Source organism: Poecilia latipinna, unplaced genomic scaffold (genome assembly GCF_001443285.1).
Source record: "Poecilia latipinna isolate Pla-1442-1.1 unplaced genomic scaffold, P_latipinna-1.0 Scaffold63, whole genome shotgun sequence".
NCBI classification, from domain to species: Eukaryota; Metazoa; Chordata; class Actinopteri; order Cyprinodontiformes; family Poeciliidae; genus Poecilia; species Poecilia latipinna.
In genome coordinates this window covers 285,466-307,889 of record NW_015112679.1, presented here as the reverse complement: position 1 = coordinate 307,889, position 22,424 = coordinate 285,466, and the positions used below count along the sequence as shown (strand labels likewise).

General features: G+C 41.8%; 3 protein-coding genes across 5 annotated transcripts; 2 read left to right on the top strand and 1 right to left on the bottom strand.

Annotated features, from left to right (window-relative positions):
• Positions 1 to 878: 878 nt before the first annotated feature.
• LOC106963263 (uncharacterized) lies at positions 879 to 4,756 on the top strand. Of its 2 annotated transcripts, none has more exons than XM_015058089.1 (9): positions 879 to 1,166; positions 1,280 to 1,343; positions 1,573 to 1,628; positions 1,714 to 1,747; positions 1,833 to 1,855; positions 1,939 to 2,002; positions 2,340 to 3,791; positions 4,395 to 4,437; positions 4,517 to 4,756. In XM_015058089.1, the coding sequence occupies exons 1-9, from the start codon at positions 1,071 to 1,073 to the stop codon at positions 4,527 to 4,529; spliced, it is 1,845 nt and encodes a 614-aa protein (XP_014913575.1). In that variant the 5' UTR covers positions 879 to 1,070; the 3' UTR covers positions 4,530 to 4,756. The 2 variants fall into 2 exon arrangements, with proteins under 2 accessions (XP_014913575.1, XP_014913566.1); XM_015058080.1 differs by having other exon boundaries at positions 2,337 to 3,791.
• Positions 4,757 to 4,796: 40 nt separating this feature from the next.
• Positions 4,797 to 16,702, bottom strand: ppat (phosphoribosyl pyrophosphate amidotransferase). Its single transcript, XM_015058103.1, has 11 exons — positions 16,382 to 16,702; positions 9,889 to 9,955; positions 9,499 to 9,705; positions 8,470 to 8,582; positions 8,242 to 8,387; positions 7,887 to 7,959; positions 7,657 to 7,808; positions 7,064 to 7,191; positions 6,763 to 6,984; positions 5,504 to 5,624; positions 4,797 to 5,409 (listed from the first exon to the last, which is right to left on the bottom strand). Exons 1-11 carry the CDS (start codon positions 16,507 to 16,509, stop codon positions 5,252 to 5,254), a joined length of 1,515 nt encoding a protein of 504 aa, XP_014913589.1. The 5' UTR covers positions 16,510 to 16,702; the 3' UTR covers positions 4,797 to 5,251.
• paics (phosphoribosylaminoimidazole carboxylase, phosphoribosylaminoimidazole succinocarboxamide synthetase) lies at positions 6,943 to 21,271 on the top strand. Of its 2 annotated transcripts, none has more exons than XM_015058070.1 (15): positions 6,943 to 7,014; positions 11,463 to 11,960; positions 12,035 to 12,094; positions 13,108 to 13,698; positions 14,377 to 14,454; positions 14,697 to 14,845; positions 17,116 to 17,155; positions 17,240 to 17,437; positions 18,950 to 19,128; positions 19,207 to 19,386; positions 19,467 to 19,580; positions 19,673 to 19,756; positions 20,463 to 20,643; positions 20,735 to 20,893; positions 20,994 to 21,271. In XM_015058070.1, exons 2-15 carry the CDS (start codon positions 11,477 to 11,479, stop codon positions 21,158 to 21,160), a joined length of 2,664 nt encoding a protein of 887 aa, XP_014913556.1. In that variant the 5' UTR covers positions 6,943 to 7,014; positions 11,463 to 11,476; the 3' UTR covers positions 21,161 to 21,271. The 2 variants fall into 2 exon arrangements, with proteins under 2 accessions (XP_014913556.1, XP_014913548.1); XM_015058062.1 differs by lacking the exon at positions 6,943 to 7,014 and adding an exon at positions 10,018 to 10,792.
• The last annotated feature ends 1,153 nt before the right edge of the window (positions 21,272 to 22,424 follow it).

Below are 22,424 nucleotides of genomic sequence, written 5' to 3'. Positions count from 1 at the left end.
AAAGTCAGTTTAGGGTTGTGTTTCTTTGTCAGAATTAGCAAAAATATTAAATAGCATGTGTAATAGGATGTATCTAACTATAAAAAAAGAGAATAAGTAAAATAAAACCCATAAAATGTCTTAATCAAGAACAAAATTAATACCGACCATCTGAAATTATAAGTCAATTTATCTACATATGTGTCGTAACTGTTACAAAACGCAACTTGTTAACAGCAGATAACGATTGTCTTCAAAGGTAGTGCTTGTAAATTGTCCAATCCCATTTCTTTAAAAACGTAAATTTTTATTATTAACATTTATCAGCCCCAGCAGCATAAGATCACACAATTTCTAATGATAAACTAAAACTCATACTTTTATTTTTAGCTTTATAATTTATTTAGGATAATTTTAGATCCTTAAATGTAAGTGTCGCAGTACATTGATATAAAACCGTTCATTTCAATGTACGACGGAGTACAGTACATTTCTGTCTTGTCTGAACATGAAGGTGTTTTTGTTGTGAAAGACATTTAACTTGTACACATAGGCATGTACAAAATTCACAACTGCTTGAATATATTGCTTCCGTAAGAATATGATTTGTTTCCCCCTTAGGAGTGATGCTACAAGAATGTAGAGTCCCTTGTTATTCTCTGCAATGACAAATATTCCGCTCTAAAATGCAGATTGTAGGATGGGGTGTGTTCACTGTAGAGGCGTCAGATCCGAAAAGGAAATAATAGAACTAATTCAAGATACCTACGGTAAAATATAAGTTTAATTTATTTGATTCATGGTAAATAAATAAATAAATAAATAAATAAATAAATAAATAAATAAATAAATAAATGGAAACGATTATATGCATTATAAGGCCGACTTGTTTGTATGCTTAAGATGATGCTCTTCCGTCCCCCATTCTGGTGTTGCACTCCATACCAGTAGGTGGCAGTAAAGTACTGGATACCGCATGTAACACCCAGAAAGAGGAGGAAGAAGAATAAAATCAAATTGACAGCGCCTTTCTCCCTTGCTCGGCTATTGTTTGCTACATTTTCATTTATTCCTTGAACTTCCAGAAGGAAATGTTTTTAACGGACAGTATGGCACAATCTATGCGAAATATGCTAGAAGCAAACACCACCAAGTTTAAGAGGTCTCTGGACCGAATCGCTGAAAAGGTATGTTAGCGGAACAAGCTGTTTTTTTTTTTTTGTTTTTTTTTTTTAATCATTAGTTAACTTGAAAACATTGCAGAGGTGATGTTCGCTAATATTTACCTTTCTTGAGACAGTATTCAAAACTCAAAGATGAAGACGACATGCTAGAGGTGGACATCAACCAAATTGGCCTAAAAAGTGAGTGAACTCATGTTTTTGCCTTATACCGCCTTGATTTTAATTTAAAAAAATGTCAGTTTAACGCCACCTACTGGTGACTTACTGATATTGCACGTCAGCTAAAACTTAAATTGCTTATGGCATTTCACAGATTACATTAAAATTTGGCAAGTCCCTGTAAGAATTATTTATTGCTAATACAATTTTATTAACTCTATTTTTGTTTTGCTTTCTTGCCATTGTGCAGCTCTTTCAAAGTATTTAGCAGAGTCCAGAGACCACCTTGAAAAGTCAGCGGCAAAGGTTTGTTAGTCATTCATTCAATGCATGAGGTGTGTTTATTAAAGCTAAGTATAAAATCTGAATTCTACATGCATCCTCTCTTTAGAGCCAGTTGGATGTAAGCGATTGCTCTTTAAACAGTAAGTATACATATCCCAATAAGAAACCAGTAAATATATTTTTTATTTTCTGTGGTTTGTATTAAACTATTTTTTTTCTTTGTAGCAAGTATCACAGCACATTCTCAGGTAAACATAATGGGTAAACAATTGATACTTAACTTGAAAATATCTGTTGTGGCTTAATTTCAAAAAAAATTTTTTCTTAACAGTTAAATTTGTCATGCAACGTTGATGAAGTGAAGGACAGCAGTGAACATGCTAATGAGGATAGCGGTAAGGAGACAAAAGTTACCACAGTTTGTTTAAGAGATACAGTGCATAGTTGAAGTGTTAATATCTGGAGAATTTGCCCTTTTTTGGATTACTCATAAAAATCAATTACTAAAATAATCATTAGTTGCAGCCCTAGTTGAATAATTTTTCTTCTTCTTTACATGCACAGCTTTCTCTTGGTCTGCCTTATAAAATCCCAACAGAATACTTTGAAGTTTGTGGTTGTAATTTAATTACCCATGCAGAAGTTCAAAAATTGTGAATATTTTCTAAAGTACTGTGACTCTCTCTTGTTCTAACGTAGATAATTTTTGGTTTCTGTACTAACATCCAGCAGAGGGAGCTCTCAGGTCATTGGATGAGACATGGAGGAACCCGTCAGAGAGCGAGCTCCTGCCAGAGGACCAAGACGAAGAGCTGCAGATGTCTCTGAGCAGTCGGTCCAACTCCCTGGCCGAGCTCTACCCAACGATGGTTAGTCGGATAGAAAGAGCCTGGCATCGACAGACTGTCTTCACGGCCGCCAGCTCCGTACTGAGGCGGTACCGCCGGTGGAGGCAGCAGTCTAGGAGACTCAACACCACCTTTGACATCACAGCGAGACCCAATGACAGCCACCTGAAACCGTCAGCCAGTAAGAGGCTTCTCCGAGAGGACTCGGGAAGACCTGCAGAGAGGATGTGGACTGAGACGATTCCTCGTCCTCGTCCTGTCCCCTTGACACTGGCGAGCCTGCGTAACGAACGACAGTCTCCTGGCAGGGAGAGGGGATTGCTGACTGGGGACACCCCACGTCCCATCAGGGTAATGGACTTCTCTGACACCGCTAAGCCACAAGAGATGTCGTTGAACGAGGCTTTCACTGTGTCCGAGTATTCCCCTCGTAAACAAACCCACCTTGCTGATCAGATCCCCATCAGTGCCTCACCAACTCCCTTCAGCAGTGCCAAATCATCTCCAGATCCGTCCTTCAGGCTTAGGAGACTTTCCGTTTCCTCAGATCGAGCAGAGGTCTCCGTAGCAGACACTTTATCTGTGCCAGAGAGGCCCGATATCTGCAGAACCCCGGTCCATCACAGTCCCTTCAAGACAAGAACGGCTAGTGCCCTCAGTCGGTCTCCTCTTGCATTTTCCAGAAGAAAATACTATGATGATTGGTCAAGAGAACCGATGAAGATTAGATCATGCTCCACTTCCATGTCCCCTCCTTCCAAGAGGCCTGTTGTGCTGGTGAAGATGGTTGATCCCCAAGACTCCACTCAGTCACCCCACCAACGGCCCAGCTTGCCTCTGCCGGCCCGGGCGGAGACTAGCCACCGCGGGTTCAGACGGAACCTCTCCTACGACTCTTCTCTGCCACGCCACGCCTACCAACCGCCAAAGAAAGTCGAGGACGACTACCTGAGGGTTTACCACAAGTTTGTGTGCCTGAACAAATCGGCTCCCTTCGACGCCCTTCCTTGCCGTCAGTGTGGAAGAAGCTCGGAGGCCGGGAGGACCGCGTCCTTCACGTCGTTGGCAGCGCTCGCCTTGTCGCCCCACCGCTCCATCCTGAGGAAGCGCCACAGGGAGCAGAGGTGTGACGGCCACCCGCAGTCCAAACGCCTCAGGTACGAGAACTACGCCTACTCCCCGGGGTCCAAGCGTCACAGCGATGAGATGCTGAGACGCTGCCAGTCGCCCCTTCCCAGCGCCGTCCCTTACAGCCCCAGTCAACACAGATCCCAGGAGTCTACAGCGTACCTGGAGGCCTGGATGGACCGGCACGAGCGCCTCTTCTCTTCTCCAGGTGAGCCCCAGTTGGATCCGGCAGGTTATATTGGCACAGTAAATCTGAAAGCTTTACTGTGCCAATGTGCCAAAAGCTTTGTAAAGCTTTACAAAGCTTTTATTAAAACCTGTTTATTTTATTTTTTTTTTCGTGTTAAAACTTTCACTCTGTTGTGACAGTATGAGGCAGATAATCTTTGAAAAATTTAGTTCCTCTGGTTTCTCAAAGTGTTATTTGCAGAAATACATTGCTGTCAAAAACAACCAAACTGAGCAGAGAGAAGGGTCCTAGTGCTGTTAATCACACTCGTGTACGCGTTGCTCACACCCCACAGCTTCTCCCCATCAGCAGAGTCAGCCAGGAATGCTAACCTGGCTAAGGAGGCAAAGAACTGATCTGTTCAGTGGTTCAAAATCCCCATTCAGATTAAATTTAATGTTTCATTAAGTCCAAAATCAGTGAAGCCATCTCCCAGGAGATTTTAGAGCACTTCCTGCTGCGGACAGTTTTCAGTTGCTGTGAGCCATAACAAAACAAACAGACATTTGAAGCAAGTCGGTCAACAATGAATCTGAAGTAACTAATAAATGTGTTGAAATCACTTTTTCTGCCTCTCAACAGGAGGTCGACTTGAGAATGACGCATGTGACGGCTTCTCTCCCAGGTGATTTAAGTCCTTTGCAGATGTTCAGCTTTTCCCCTCATCTCTACAGCTTTAATCACCAGCTTTGCTTTTTCAACAGAAACTGGAGATAAATCGAGATGAACAAGAACACACCTACAGTTGTTCCTGTGCAGAAGAACCGTTTTCAGATCCAGTTGAATTATGCTTTTAGAGTGGATCCAGTGTGGCTTTCTTTTTGGATCAAAGTTGAATCTAAAGTATTCTGAATCCTTATTGCTAATTGCTAGTTGCATATAAAGCACATATTAATCTCATTGTTGATGTTTTTATGTTTGCCTTTATTAAAGTTTAAAAAGTATCAAGTTGGCAAAAAGAATAAATTCAATTTAAAGATGTTGAGTAAGAGAGTTTAATTGTTTTTGGTCTCCAGTTGTGTTTCTTACACATTTTAATGCTCTGATATGAAAATGCTTGGAATACAATGTTTTTTTTTCTAAACACATTTGATGTTTAAACATGCAATGGAAACAAATGTACATAGTTATTAGTGTGCTTAGAAAATTAATCACACATCCAGTGATTTAGGAAAAGTAGTGTAAAGCTCAACCAAAAGCAGTATTTTGTCACCTTCCTAAAACAGTGGTGAGAGTCATTTTTTTAACCAAAAGACGATTTGGACAAAAAAAAAATCACTTGGCAAAAAATTACTTAAACCATTATTTTAGGAAGGTGACAATTTTCAGTTTAAAGTTTGTAGCAGAGACTGCAGAAATGCCTGCACTGTAGCTGTGGAACAGTTTCTTTCCTTCAGATGGCAGGACTGAGTCCTCCCACTATGCTGCTGCTGTCCCAGTTACCACTCCAGTTCTATTGGGTATTTCCCAGTTAGACAGGCGGTGCAGTGGCCGACTTCCTTGTGGGAGCTGACGTTCTCCTTCTGGAAGGAGGAGATTCCCTCCTGGACAGCAGAGACGAGTCCCTCCACGGTCAGATACTCGACACTGTCGGCGCCTGCGCAGCAGAACGAGCACGAGAAGAGACGAACATTTAAACACGTTCATGTATTTAAAAAAAAGACATATACTGTATATTTATTAAGCCTTACCAATATAACCAGCGATGTCCTTAAACTCTGGCTTGTTGGCGATGAGCTCCTCTTTGGTTGGGATGTTGATGCCCATGTAGCAGGGGAACCTGATGGGTGGAGACGCCACCCTGATGTGAACCTGCACAGACAAGAGTCTTCAGTCACCATCACTGAAGTTACATAAAAGTAGTGAGTGCCATTTTTATCAGTGATTTTTTTTCACTTCATACTTTAGTTATAAAAGATGAGATTCGTTGTGTATCGTCGTTTATAGAATGAGACGTCATGTCTCAGAGATTGACTGCACAGAAAGGGTAAAAATTAAATTGCCTTTTTTTAATAGAGATCAATTTACGTGTGATTTTAGTGGAATGAAACAAATATCTGGACTGCATTTGCTCACAATTAAAAATTTCTAGCTTTTTAATTATTCTATATGTGGGGATTAAAAAAAGTTGGCATGTTTAGTCTATCAAATGTGCTGTAGAAAGAAAACTCAATCCACCCAGCATTGTAACACGAGTTTTCTCATTTTTTTCTAACAGATAAATGCTTGCAAGTTACTGAAAGCTGCAGTATGTAACTTTTATAAAAAAAATGTTTTTATATATTTGTTTAAACTTCACACTTAAATTCGGTGAGTTCAGATTTCGACATTTAAAATGTCTTCAATTATTTTTCTCTTTAACTTGATCTTTACTTCAGTTGAGGCTTAAATTTGTACTTTCATCCATTCTTTTGATTATTTAGAAGATGGCAATAATTTTTCAAAGAACAAACAAAAAAACATGGAAGAAAGTAAACAATCCTCTCATAAGAAATGTAATCAATTCTCATGATTTCTGGAAAAAAATGGCTTATTGTAGTTTTTTCAGGGAATTAAAGAAAACAATTCCTGATTATTATCAAGATATCAGCTTCTTTTGTCAGGCAAAAGTCTGTATTTAGCAAAGTTTATTTAGCTTAAAATTGTTTACAGCACAAGTGTAAAAGCACTACACTCATACAGAGCTAAAAAACAAAAATGTGGAAAAAAATTATCCACGCTCATCTGTAACTTATTTTATTATAATTTCCTTTGATTTATTGATTTCACAATTTTAAAATGATCTAAAAAGAGCTTCATTAATACAAATAGAAACACTACAATAACAGAGCCACGCTGGTAACACTTCACTGCATACATCTCCATGTAAATAAATAGAATAAAGACTAAACGGACACTATAAACTAATCTGCATCAACCCCAGCAGTTGCTCCAACAACAGGAAACCAACCTCTGTCGCCCCAGCTTCCCGCAGCAGTTTAATGATGGGGGAGATGGTGTTGCCCCTGACGATGGAGTCATCAATAAGCACCACTCGTTTCCCTGCGAAGTTGTCGGTCAGCACCCCAAACTTCTTGGCCACTCCCAGCTGCCTCAGGCGGGTATTTGGCTGAATGAACGTTCTTCCCACATAGCGGTTCTTGCACAGAACCTCCGTGTACGGGAGGCCGGACTGGGAGAAGGACGACAGGGAGATATTATTGTGAGTGTTGATGTGTTTCCATCTTTGAGCAGATGATTTGCGGACTGACCTGCTGAGCGTAGCCCAGAGCAGCAGGGGTGGCGGACTCCGGCACCGTGCTGACCAGGTCTACGTCCGTCGGAGCTTCGATGGCTAATTGGCGGCCGCAGCGCTGCCTCACGGTGTACACCATCTGCCCTGCGGTGCGGTAATATCCGGTCACTACACAGCGGCTGCGTTTCTATTACAAATGTGCGCAAAAGGTTTTCGATATTCCCCTAATGTCGACAAAATTGTGGCGTTTCCATGGAAACGCAATTAAAATCACATGAATAAGTTTGTTCACGCCAAAAAAAAAAAGCATACCGCGTCAACAACTTCCTGTCATCTTCTTTATCTTTTCCGCCACTAGTAACATCTGGTTTTGATCACATGACTTGTGTGATGCGAAAAAAAGTGTTTCCATTGTCATTTTGCAAAATACACTAACTTCGATACTTCGGAAAAACCACCTTAGCGCAGAAACTTTTTGTTAATTAAAAAACATGAGTTTTTTTTCTTCTTTTTTCTAAATTTATGTTTTCATTAAACAAATGTATTTTTTCGTACTTCCAATTTACGCAATTATACGCGGCTTAATGCTTAATACAGAAATATTCATACCTTCAAAAATGGAGTCTGGTCTGGCAAAATAAACGTATTCAAAGATACAGAAGGCAGGCAGGTCTCCTTCAGGGCGAGGAACGATGCTTAGAGATTTCACTCCAAACCTGGATATCTGAACTATTTCTCCTGGTAAGACCTCCCTGTAATACCTGAGATGGACTTGGAAAAGTTAGAAACTAATACAGACCAGAGTTATGGACATATCGAGAAACATTAAAAGCAATTACTTTGCTCCGATGGACTGGAAGCTGCAGGACTCTGATGACACAACCCATCCCTCAGTGTCCTCTTCTCCTGCACCTAACCAGGGAGCAAAGAGTCAAGTTAATCATCCACCAGCAGCTTTCTGACCTCTGACGAAATCAAATCCCAGGGTGCTGAACCTCGTGTTTGTAAGAAAATGAGTTCAGAGGGGAAAGACGTGGACACCATGATTGAAATGCTGATCCGATGTCTTTGTTAGAGATCTTCAACTGGCTTCCCGCCAGCCTGGACTAAACTTTCACTTCTCCCAGTTTCACAACTCAATTAGAGCAATATTCTAAACAAGTGAAAATCAAACAGCAAAATCTACTCAAATACCTGGACTGTGGAGCCTAGAGATGGGAACAAGCCTTCCTATGGAGAGGGGCCGGTTCCCATACGGGTCACGCACCGCGTAGATGACATCTTTGAACATGACCAGCAGCGAGTAAGAGGTGGGCGTTTCCGTCATGAGGTTTTTAATTCTACAATAGAAGAAAACTAAAAGTCAGGTGAGGAAATAATGCGAGAAGGTGCATTTCGGCAGCGTCCGGACTTGGTAGTCACCTGGCGACCCAGTCAGGTGTGTCCAGCTCCTCCATGGGCGGAGTCAGCGCCAGCAGCTGGGTGATGAGCTCGCTGTCTGAGCTGGTGGAGAGACCGACTCCATGGCGCATTACCTGCACCACAAAGTTAAGACTAGGGGCATTAGACGCAAAACGTGCTCAAAGCTGCTGTCCTGATAGGCGTTAAAGAGGCAGTATTATATGTTTTTCAGGCACATAGAATCACATCTATTGGTTGAAGTAACTATGTTATAAAAATGCTACATATATAAAACATGACTTAAAAGAAATTTGATTTTGTAATTTAATGCCGTGAAATTGGGTCTCTGTCTCCTTAAGAAACTCCTGCTCTTTCTGAAACTCCGCCTCCAAGATGTCATCACATCATACCTCCTCAATTAACCCTTTAACAAAGTTTTTGCCAGTGTTTCACTCAGAAGTAGCTCGTATAAAGAGCTCAGTAGATGTGCAGTTCCATCAGGTGTTTGCTTGTTGCTGCTGAAGGAGCTGAGTGGGGGAGTCATGGGGCAGGGCTGCTCTGTGACACAGAAAGTAAAAAAAAAAAAGCTCAGGAGGTCTGAACGCAATGCTAGGTCCACTCAGGTGTTTTGCACAGCTGAATGGTTGCCATGGGAGATTGAAGGATTTCCCAGACATGCATAAAGAAATAAATGCAACACTTTAGGCATGGTTTTGATGAGGGACTGACGATATAACATGACGTAAAGCTCAAAAACATTAATTTTACATAATACTGCCCACTGATTTTTTTATAAAACATAATCGGTGTTTTAACAACTCAGACTCAGCTTTATAGAATAGAATAAACTTTATTGATCCCCAAGAGAAAATTGCTTGTTGTCAAACTAACAACTTCATGTCAGACTGGGTTCTCTGTGAATGCAGTGGCTACAAACAACCATGGAGCTGGAATAGAATCAGCAAGTAAGTGAAAAAATGAGAGGGAAAAATGTATTTATGCCTAAAGCATAAATACTAATCACAAATAACATATAATGCTCGTCGTCACCTTTTTCCTTAAGGCGCGGGCGTTGACCAGCTCTCCATTGTGCGCCACAGCGATCCTGCCGTGCAGCGTGTCGACCACAAAGGGCTGGCAGTTCTGCAGCTCCGAGAACCCGGTCGTCGAGTAGCGCGTGTGGCAGATGCCAAGGTTCCCGTAGCGGAGCTTGAGCAGAGCCTCTGGTGGGAAAGCGGTGCTCACTAATCCCATGCCCTGAGAAATGCAGAGAGGGATCATTGGTTGAAATCAGATTATTATTCGAGTGAGAAACAAACCAGGAGAGGCCCGAGCGGCCATTAAAGTGATCCAGGGTGAAGCGTTTACGTATAAACCGAACGTCATGTGTGCAATCTGAGGCCACGTTTGATGCGTGTGTGAATTAAACAACTCGTTCACCTTGTGGCTCGTGTATGTAGGCGGACTGGCTCCATTGCTTGTGACAATCCCAGCACTTTCCTGACCTCTGAGGAAGCAAAAACAAAATCGTCAATTTTGCTAGGATGGAGTCCTGATAAAAGATTCCAACAGGACCGGACATGCTCCAACAAACTCAGCTCTGATAATGCGCCTTGAGGCGGTTGAAACCGGTTTGATTTAAGCAATGAAGAAGAAAAGAGGAACCAGAGCTGGAGGAGGGGACACACACACAAAAAACAGAACAAAGGAGCTTCTCATTTGCGGAGCTGCCATTCATGGAGAGTCGTCTTGCTGCAGTTTCAGTCCATTTCACCAAGCTGCTTCTCAGATTACACTTGATCCCGCCCCCTCTGCACACAGCTTAAGCCAGTGGTGAGGCTGCTTTTCAGCACGTAGGCGTTGCTCTCAGGCTTAACCGCCTGGTTGCCTAGGGAACCGGGCAGCAGAGACAAAAAAAAAAATAAAAAAAAGATAGAAAGGGGGGGCCGAGGAAACGAAAACGTTTCCAGGTCAGCTCGAAACATGGAGAGAGGAACAGAGAGACAAAGAGGGGCAGACGGGGAGGTGGTGGTGGAGGAGCACGGCTCGCCGGAGAGGCCGTGGGGGGAAGCAGAGGTGCTGGCTCTCGTGTCAGTGTGGGATGAGGTTGGAGCTCAGCACGGCGCAGAGAGCAGGGGCACGTTCGAGTTGATTTCAGAGCGGCTGAGGCGGCTCAGCGTCGCGCGCGGCTGGAGGGAGTGTCAGGCTAAGAGCAGGAGTCTGGGACTTCAGAGCAGGAGGGCTGACGCGGCCGCGGGCACGTCAGCCGGCTTTGCCCCGGGACTGGATGGAAGGCCGGTGGAGGCCATCTACATTTCCTCAGTCTCAGTGCCAATGAATGAAGGTAAATCTGGGGTTAGCACAAACCGTAGCACTGCCTAAGACGTTCAGCTTTGCTTAAAGAGCAAGTATGTTATACAAGTTTTTTTTTGTTTGTTTTTGCCTGCTTGCTCTAAAAGCTGAATTATTTCCCCAATTCAAAAAAAAAGTTTTAACAAATGTAAAAGTAGAGCTGCACTGATTTAGAAAATTCTAGATCAGGTATCAGTGACAATGTGCTCGATATATAAGGGCAGATCTATTCAGTCTAATTCTATGCTTTTTGCTCATGGTTTTTTATTTTGCATTATATTTAGAATTACTAGTTCAAAGAAAGTTTGTTACAGTTTATTATTACATGGTTGACCAAGGTGGTGAACCTATTGTTTTTATTTATTTTACATTAAGTTGTTGTACTCCTCATTGAACTGACTGAACAAATTCAAAGTTGTGCTGTTTTTACTTGTTTGACCAAGCTTGTGAGGCTATTGCAGCATTTAAATGTGTTACTAGTGCAGAATTATCAAATATATTTGTAACGCAGTACATGTTTATGTTTACAAAAAAGAAACGTTTTAAGTCAGTTCAGCACTAATTTTCTGTAGTGGTACACATCAGCCAAAACCAAACCTCAGATATAGGCAGTGAAAAAAGTGGATCGGTTCATCCCTAGATAAAAATGTCTGTGTCTGTAGGAATAAAGGCTAGAATGCATCCCAGTCTTCCTCTCACACCAAACGTGACCGAAGAGGGCGGCCGCCACTGGACGGACGACGAGGTGCGGGCGCTGCTGTGCGTCTGGGCCGACCGCAGCGTCCGCGAGCGCCTGAAGAGCACGCTGCGCAACAAGTGCATCTTCCAGGAGATGGCCCGCCAGATGCAGAGGAAGTTCGGGGTGGTGCGCAACTGGAAGCAGTGTCGGACCAAATACAAGAACCTGAAGTACGACTACAAGACGGCAAAGAGCGCCCACGCCGCCGCGGGCAGCGGCGCCGGGGGCCCTGGGAGGTATATGAAGTTTTTTGAAGAGGTGGAAGCCATCTTGCTCAACCAGGGACTGGAGAATGGGACAGAGGAGATGCAAAAGAGACTATACAACGGAGATGCGACGGCGGGCCAGCTACAGACACCGCCGGGCAACACGAGATCCATCACGACGTCAGACAACGAGATCATCATTGAGATTGAAGACGGTGGGCATTACTGATGGATTACACACCATACAATCGAATTCAGGAAAATTAATTTTTCTGTAATATATTTTCAGACGACAACAGTGATGATTATGATATTGATGGAGACATAGAAGCACAATGGAGAGGCACAGGTATGATGTAATGTTTCGGTAACACTTTATTTGAAGGGCTGTGCATAAGACTAACATGACACCTGTCATGAACATGAAGAAGTCTTTAAGAATGTTTATGAATGTTGTCATGAAGTGTCATTCGGTAAATAATGACACTTTTAATACAAAGTTGCTCTAAAAGTTGCACTGAGAGTCCATTAAAAATGCCAACTTTGCATTAAATTGTCATTATTTACAAAATAATGCAAAGTTGGCACTTTTAATGGACTTTTAATGCAGGTGTTATGTCATGTTTATGACAGTGTCATATCAGTCTTATGCACACCCCTTCAAATAAAGTGTTACCAATGTTTCAATCCAATTCACTGTGTAATACAAGGAAGATGTTTACATTTCTGACCTTCATTCATCTTCACATTACCTAAAGGTTTCATCCATCCATTCATCCAACAGCCATCCATATTTGTTCAAAATCCAACATCCACCTGTGTGCTAAATCCAACCGTTTGCTCATTTGTGTATTCATCCATCCATTGTTCTCCACAATGTATTCACCTATACGTCTGTTTGTCCATTGAACGTTTACCAATCAATGTTCATCCATTTCCATCATCTGTTCCATGCAGTGTCAATTTATCCATCCAACAACATTCCATGATCTATCTAAGACTGAAACAGTAAATTAGATTAATTGTGACGACTCAATTCTTTAAGTAATTGTCATCTAATTTAGTAAATTGATTATCATTAACTGGAGTATTCAGACTCTGCGAAGAACGGAGTCAAAGCTGATGTTAAGCCAAAACTGCAAAATATATACAATTTGTATTCAACATGAAAATCCTTTGTTTGCAAATATGTTTTAACGAGGAAGTTGGTAAACACATTTGCCATAAATTTTTTGATTTATACATTTAAGTTGGTTAAAAACAACCAATAATCCCCAAAAATTATGAATTTGTAACACAGCGAAATGTGCAAGAACTCTGGATCAAAGAGATGTTTACTACCTCTGTTCTTCTGCACCACAGAGGCCCATCTGACACAAGCAGACTCCCCAAGCTCAGACCAGTTCCACGTGGTCACGGTGTCGGACACTGGCCGGAACTGGAGCGACCAGGAGGTGCAAGCTCTCATCCAGGTGTGGTCCGATGAACGCGTGTGCAAGCAGCTGGAGAGCTCGACCAGAAAGAGGGACATTTTCGTCCAGATCTCCAACCGGCTCATGCAGCAAGGCATTGAACGCGACTGGAAGCAGTGCCACACCAAGTACAAAAACCTCAAGTACCTCTACCGGTCCCTTCAGAGGAGCAAGACGGACAAAGCTGAGCGGAAGCGCCTCATGAGGTTTTATGATGAAGTGGACGCCATCATGACACACGCCCCAAACGGCTCGCTAAGTGCCAGGGGGGCTGCTGACGCCTCGCATTCGGGCCCACTCCCAGTCTTGCAGATTTGTGAGGAAAAGCGTCGGGTTGACGTTTGCTTAGCAAAGTCAAGCAGAGGAGCAGCGGTGGAGGAGAAAACTTGTCGTAGTGATTCTGGCCTAGTCATAGACACTGATGATCTGAGGCTGCGAGAAATCAGGGAGCATCAGTCGGATCAACATCGCACCCCAAAGAGTGAGCTGATCATAATTTGTCTAATTACTATTAAAAGACCTTTAGTTCTTTAGCTAAACAAGAAAAAGGGACTTAAACCAACCATAAACACGAGGCCGCACTTTACCCTCAATATCTTTATCTGTTATAGAATAAAATGTCAGTACTGCATTGCTTTAATAAAGTAATGCGTTCTACACACTGACCTTAAAATAGGGTCGGTAGGGTTTGGACTTTTATCTACAAAGTAAAAGTCCAAACAATTTAACATGCTGACTTACTACATTCACGACATATAGTTTATAGTTTAGCTTTTATATCAAAATGAGCTAAAATGTTAATGTTATTATGACTTTTCGTAGCATTAACCTACACTAACATATTTAATTGAGTAACAATAGTGTGAAGGCTAAAATTTTAACTTAAACAGTTCTATCATCACCATTTATTAATATTAACAACTTACCACCGTCATTATCGTAACGTTAGCTAAAATGCTAATTTTGACTATAAAGTTAATGTTAGCATGAGGTACTAGTCCAAACATATCCCCAATATTCAAGACTTAAAATTATGCACCAACTTATTGAAACATTCACAGTATCAATATCCTGAAAAGCATAAAAAACTATGTTTTAAAAAAACAAATTAAGCTGTTGAGTTTACTTCCTCACTGTTTTTGCTGCTTGGTGTTTGCAGGCCCCTCTGAGACTCTGGCGGGAAAAGACGTCAACTTTCCAGCAAACAGAGGAACGAAGAGAAAAGCTGTGGATCAAGGTTTTTAAAAATTCCTCCTTTCTGTCATCACTGAGCATGTCCCATGTCTTGAATAAGCGAGGGCTCCGTCCCCGTGATTTGCTACACAGAGGCTGGTAACAAGATGAGGATATAATTGTAGTAACAAAGAAAAAAAGAAAAAAACAAAAGACACACACAATGCCAGATTAGGTCGACTGTGACGCAAACTATGTATGAAGGACAGTAATGACATCAGAGCTTGCCGATGTTTTTACTTTCAGACTCCACATACCAGAAACCAGCGAAACTACTGAATACAGGCCGTGCTCAGGTGGAGGCACTGTGCAAAGAGGAGCAGGAGCATGTTCCCATAATAAAGATCAAATCCGTCTGCTCCATGGCCCACTCTAATCCACCCCCGAAAACACAGGTAATCATTAGAAACCAATGTCACTTACAGTAAAAAAAAAAAACAACTTCTCAAGTACAGGCTGATAATTCAAATAGAAAGTGTGTTAATTCCTATTTTTGCCACTACTGGTCATTACCTGCACTATGAAATGTAATTTTGAAGGACATTAGTCATGATATTGATTTAAATCATATGCAAATCTAACATTGATTTAAAACTTTTAATTAAGTGAAAATGATGTTTCAGCCAACAGTGATTCTCATTCATTGTGTCTCATTCAAGGTTGTATTATGAATGAATATCAGCTTAGTAAAATTAAAGAAGTGTTGATGGTTGAGGTTGTAGCAAAAGGAAAAGAAAAGTGATGTTATCACAGCACATCTCAAGGGGTTTTTCTATGGATTATTTGCGTGTCCAGTTAGTGGAAATCCATTTAACCATCTCTAGCTTAAAATTGTACTGATACTCACAATATCTGGATTACTGCACACTAGTTACAGAGTTCGATCTTTTTTCTTATATAATGGCCCTCATCAGATAAGTGTGTGTGTGTGTGTGAGGAGGCAGGGGGGGGGGAGACTGCAAAAGGAGCCTGTCCAGGGCACAATTCATCCTAGGACCGCAACTGCATCAAGTCAAGCTTACTATGAAGCAGAGCTTTTTAATCCTGAGGCAATACATAGCACACTTTGGCTTCCTGTTTCTGTCACAGAAAAGGGTTATATGTCACTTAGGTATAATAAACACATTTTAAAAACTCATTACAATTTCTTTTAAATTTTGTGTTAATTATGAGTTAATTTTTATTTTCTCTTCTTTTTGAGATGAAATCAAACCAAGTGGAGAAGATGTCCTTAGAAACTTGTTAGAAATGAACTAATGACATTAAAAAAGATTAGAATTTCATCAATTAATTTATCAAACGTAGACAAACCCTACCAATCCTGCAGTTTTCTTTCTTTGTGTGAATTACATCACACATGTTGAAGTGGTTACATGAAATTAGGAAACTCTTTTGTAGAATAAAGTTTTAATTGATAAATGAAGATTAACATTAAAAAAACCCTGCAAAAATGCAAAAGATGTGCACAATACTGATCAGTTGCCTTATGTGATGTCATCAGAGGCAAGTCCACCTGGAAGTTTGTTTTTGAGAGGGTAGACTCTACATTGCTTAAATAGCTATTCCCGGCAAAATAAAAATATCACATGTACTGTATGCGAAAACCTAAATATAAAGTACTTTGATGGCTTTTAAAGAAACAAGTCTGAGTAGTAGCTTTAAATGTTTTACAGACTTTAAACCCGCAGTTTCTACTTAGAAATACTGAGTGGACTCAAAACGTCACACAAACACTCTAACACAAATAATAGCAAATTTTAAATGTATTAAATATTTACAGGTTTGAGTTTAGGTAACCGTGCCTGCATTATTATTTTTATTTTTTTCTCCTGAACTTGACACGGGGGGGGGGGAAAGCCAGTCAAGAGAGAGCCATTAGCCAAAAGATAAGTTATCCTCCGTTACTCAAGGCAAACCTTCACGACGCTTACCTGTGCTGTAACGCCACCAGTCCCAGAGTGAGAACCTGAGCCACCTCTAGCTGCGTGGGCCACTCTCCGGCAGCCACGCAGCCGAAAACCCCGCACTCTTCCCCAATACCGGACTCCTCAAACTCCATGCTGGCCTCGACGCTGTGAGTCCACCGGTTACCCCGTTAACCCGAACTGACCGAGCGAAGCAGCGTGCGCGTGCACGTACACTGTTGAGTGAACACGTGCTTTGTGTGACACAACGTGGCGAACAAAAACAGGTCAGCTGACACCGTTTTTAACTCGCCATCACGAGGCCGAAACACACTAATTCAATCAAGGGTAAGGAAGGAAAAAAAAAAGATTGAGACGGTTTTCACCGAAGAAACAAGACGTCCTAACTCTTATCATGAATGAATAAACCCGGATTTGATCACAAACACAAGTGTTTGTACTATCCTGCTTGGTCACTAGACCTGCCGTCTCGTGTTGATCTGGTTTTCAACAGATCGATTGTCTTATCGAACTTAAAAATGGTGGCACTCCAAAGTTTTTCTCCTTAAAATTATGTGTTGGAGCATCCTGAACCCACGTGATCGCAAAACGCTGCTGTGATTGGCTGAGGGAGTCTGTGGAAGGCTGTGATTGGCTGTCAGTGAACGTAAGACAGGGCTCGGTTTCTTCCTCTCTCCTGCTGCATGCCTGCACGCCTCCCTGCTGCTGCTCCTGACAACTTTCTTTGGCTTGTACTCTAGGACAGTTTAGGACCGACCAACGCGATGGCTTCCAGCACAGGTACTGCACGAACAATCAATTCATGCTTTAGTTATTAAACGCCACCAGCTTGATTTCTCTTTTCGCTCTTGTGCGTGATTTCAGAGTTGAACATCGGCCAGAAGCTGAGTGAGGGGAAGACAAAGCAGATTTTCGAGCTGGTGGACCAGCCGGGACTGGTTCTGGTGCAGTCCAAAGACCAGATCACCGCTGGGAATGCAGCGAGGAAAGATCAGATGGAGGGCAAGGCTGCCATCGCCAACAAGACGACTTGCTGCGTGTTCAAACTTCTCCAGGAATCTGGTGAGGACTTGGTGACGTTTGTGAACCCAGAGGTGCTGGTGCTGCAGGGTGCAGCGTGAGCTGGTGCAGATGTGTCACATTTGCCCTCAAGCAAGTTTCACACAAATTCCTCAAGATATTTCAGGAATATGATCGTTATTCATCCCACCTACTCTCTGACAGTACAAAGAAAAACTACCTTAATTAGGACCTGTCACGATAACAAATTTAGCTTGACGATAAATTGTCACAGAATTTATTCCAATACACAATAATATTGTTGTTTAGAGACCATTTTCAAGTAATGTAATGGTTATGGCATAAGAATGCAAAGGCAGATTCTCAAATCAATAAAATTAAAATTATAATGAACATTTTGCAATAGAACTAGAAGACATTTTATATACCTAAAATAAATAAATAACATTAATTATGAAGTTTCTGTAGACAAAACTGTCTTATTCAAAAAAGGGCTGGTTGACACCCATGCAATGGACAGAAGAAACAATAAATCAGGCAAAGGGAAATTATTGAATTTGTTTTTTCAATTTTTCAAGCGATTTATTGCTTATTGCGACAACCTTAGTCTTATTAGCAGCTGAGTACTAACGATTGCCATGAATACTGGGGTGATTCCGAACGGAAAGGCCAGAGATCAGTAAGGTGACCACTAAGGACAAAGAAGACCACCTGGCTTTGACATGTTTGCCCTGCGGTAACATCAGGCATTTGCTATCTGTAAAGACAAAGTACAGCTACGAATGAATTTATCTCCAAAGCACTTGTTTTCTCTGCCTTTACGCAGAAGTAACTGGGTAATTTTCTGCCATGTGCCTCTTCAGTCTGGTGTGTGTAAATCAAGCGGCAGTCGGGTCCGTCTTGTGACTTTCTTATTCATAATTCACCAGAACTGGGCCAGTCACGTTCTAATTAAGCAGAATTGCATTGAGGGATGGAGCCTGTCTTTACACTGCTGATGGCTTTTTGAAGTTCTCTCTGTTTAAACAATCAACCAATCAGTTCTTGTAATGATGTTTGAGCCATTTTAGGCCATCATCTTTTGCTAACTGCTCTGGAAAGGCTGGAAGTTTATTGGTGTATTTTATATGTCAGGAATGACAAATTAGATCTGCCCTAACCAAGCCACTCATCCCTTTGTTTTTGCCCATTCTTCCATTCATCTAAATAATAGATTTGAGTTAGCCATTTGGAACGAACCATTTGTACAGACGTTCATTTGTCATGCCCTTCCATCCCTTTATACATTTGTTCACTCGTATAGTTACTGATGTATCTAAGTTTTGTGTTTTTAAGGCAATACAAACATACATATTATTTTCTGTTTAGTACTTTCACACTTATGCTAAATTTGAAAAATATGGTCAAGAATCTACTGCTGTTTCTGAGTTTGAAAAAGTGTTGAATTTGAACATTAAAAATGTCTGGAACTCCTTCAAAAACCTGGAATACATTTCTAAAGTCTAAGGCTGGCGTTAAGCAGGAGCATTTCTTAACATCTGTCTTGTTTTGCAGGCATTAAGACTGCCTTTGTGCAGCAACATTCGGAGACTGCATTCACCGCTGCCCACTGCGAGATGATTCCCATTGAGTGGGTGTGTCGCAGAGTGGCAACTGGGTCCTTTTTGAAGAGAAACCCGGGAGTCAAAGAGGGTTACCGCTTCACCCCACTGAAGATGGAGATGTTCTTCAAAGTAAGCGCGAAAGCTCACGATGATTGAAATCGGCCGTCTGTAAATGGGTGCGAGCTGAATGACTGTTGTTCTCTTTAGGACGACGCCAACAACGATCCTCAGTGGTCCGAGGAGCAGGTGCTGGCGGCCAAGTTCAGCCTGGCGGGGCTCACCATCGGTCAGTGTGAGGTGGACATCATGAACCGCAGCACAGTGGCCATCTTTGAGATTCTAGAGAAGGCTTGGGCTACTCAAAACTGTACGCTGGTGGACATGAAGGCAGGTAGTCCCCCCCCTGCTGGTTATTTACTCTACCCAACAACAGAACTTATTTTATTTTCCTATTTAAATCTTTGTAGATCGAGTTTGGCGTGAATGTTAAAACACGGGAGATTGTTCTCTCTGACGTCATCGACAACGACTCGTGGAGGCTCTGGCCGGCTGGCGATCGGAGCCAGCAGAAAGATAAGCAGGTCAGAAACTGTAATCGTCTTTATTGTATGATGACGTACCTTCAATGAACTGTAAAGGCTAAAATGTTTTGGGTTTCTCCCCCCGCCCCCAGGTGTATCGAGACCTGAAAGAAGTTACTCCAGAAGCAATGCAGATGGTGAAGAGGAACTTTGAGTGGGTTTCTGAAAGGGTCCAGGTAGGATTTACTTGATATCAGTACCTGAGGAATGCTTTGGTTTAGTGCAGCAGATGGTTGAATATTTCAGCAAAAATTTTCACATGCTAGCCACTGAAGAAATTCAAGATGGCAGCAATTTTCCAAGATGATCCCTGAGCAGATAAGTAATTTTGATGGCAAATCGTACACAATTGGACCCACAAATCATATTTACTGATGATGTTTTGATTTTTCAAGATGGCCACCTTTGTCATCATGGGAAATGATTTTACGTTTTCCAACTAGGTGAAAGTGTTTAGTGTCAAATCGTAGCCTATATATTTTGAGCAATACAAATCATGTATATTTTCTTGATTTTTACTTTTTTTTTCTTCTTCTCTCTGGACATTTTTCAAAATGATTATAGTGGAGCATGTATATTTTCACTATAATTGGTAATGGTTATTGTCAATGGTGGTCACAGCTATCCACTGACATCCAAGTCATAAAAATAGGGAACAGTTTATGGCAATAATTGCTTTTAGAGTCAAACGGCGGCCATTTGGAAAATGACTGTCTTTCTGAAATTCAAGTGGATGGGAAAATATGAAAAAACACGACCAGAAGCATGAGCATGCAGATTGCTGTTCTTGTATAGTACTCTGTAGCACTAGTTGGTGTTCTTCTTAAACATTAACGCCTGCAGTGTGCTTAATGTGGGTCTTGATCCCTGTGTTATTGGTAGCTCCTCCTGGAGCCCCAAGCCAGCGGCCGGGTGGTTGTTCTGATGGGCTCCACCTCTGATATGGCTCACTGTGAGAAAATCAAGAAGGCCTGCACCTCCTATGGACTCCCCTGCATCTTGAGGGTCACGTCTGCTCACAAAGGCCCAGATGAGACCCTCCGTATTAAAGCAGAATATGAAGGTATGCATTTCTTATGATGAAAGGGCTAACTGATAGGTGTTGCCCTATGTGTTTTTTTTTTTGTTTTTTTTAACTTATTTTTCACCCCTAGGTGACGGGGTTCCTACTATATTCGTGGCTGTAGCTGGCAGGAGTAACGGCCTGGGGCCGGTGATGTCTGGAAACACCGCTTATCCCGTCATCAACTGCCCCCCTCTCACTCCAGACTGGGGAGCACAAGACGTTTGGTCATCCCTCCGTTTGCCGAGTGGTGAGCAGAGCACTCGGCGTCCTGTTTGCTGTACCATTAACAAGAGGTGGGTTGATCTGTCACAGCCTCTAAGCTTTCTTGTCTTCCGTGTCCTCCACAGGCCTGGGCTGCTCCACGATCCTCTCTCCTGATGCTGCGGCTCAGTTTGCGGCCCAGATCATCGGCTTGAGCAACCACCTGGTGTGGTGCAAGCTGAGGGCCTCCATGCTCAACACATGGGTGTCTCTGAAGCTTGCTGACCAAAAACTACAGGCTTGTAGCCTCTAAGTAGCTTAGACCGACTTGTGCCCTAAATCCATATCATGCCTTTGTCCTTTAACTGTAGATCTTCCTGAATCATTCCATTAAAACAAGAATTAATAAAATGGCCATTTATTTTGTCTGTTTAATCCATCGACTTCATCAGCAGAATGTAAAATGCAGCATTATAAGGTTTCCAGGGTTTCCCCCAGGGCATTATAAGCCTGGCGGGCCATCAGGCTTTACTTGTGCCCCCACCAGGCTAAGTATTGCTTATTTAAGTCTTTAAATAAGCATGCAAACATTTATTTAAAATGTTTGCATTTTTAAGACTTTATAGTTGGTGTTCAGGTATTAATTGTCCAATATTTCAATAACACATCAAATTTTCTGTCCAGTTTAGACATTTTTTAACTCAAAAACACAACGGGGAACTGGATGAATGACTTGCATGACTTAAAGCACACTTGGATTTCAACAGCGCAATTCTGCATTGTAATTGCATAGTAAGAAAAATAAATCTTAAGACAAATTTTGTACACTCTTCACTCAGGCAAATGCCCATTTTTGGGAGTTGACCTCCCAGTTTCTCATATCTGCTGTGTAATTTGTTGTTGTGCCTTCTATAAATTACTCTTTTAAAAAAAGACACACGGTTGACATATATTTTTCCTCCTCACTGCTTGTGTTAAAACTCCCACAACACCATCTGCATGACACCTGGTTTGCTCTGAGTATCACTACTGCTGCTAAAAAAATAAATAAATTAAAATAAGAAAAACACTTTGCTATATCTCTATCTCCTGTGCTGCAGGACTCCAGATAAACCGCCAGAGGGCGCCTGAGGCTAATCCTTTCCTGTGCAAAATCTTAACCTTTCATTTCATTCCAGTAGTTTGTAGCCAAGAGAATGACTCATGACTACTGTGCCACCATTTTCTGTTCCTTTCTTCTATGATATCTCAGCTTTTCTTCTTGATAAAAACAAAAGTATAATGATCCAGGATCTTTGCATGTGTGGGTGGCCGTGGGAGGACAGAAGTACTGTGGGCAGAGTGTACAGATGAGTCCATGAAAAATGAAGATCTTCATTTTTAAAAATTATTTTAAGTATTCACTTTAAAAATACAATGCAATCACCAACACCCAACCTCCTTGTTCCCTAACCGAAGAGCAGAGACAAATCCAGAGAGCTAGAGTGGACATAATGTCCAAGTCTCTGACTCCAGGTTTCCTAGACAACAGTAACATGGCAACAGTTGGTCTATATACAATAATCTGCTTTTCTTTT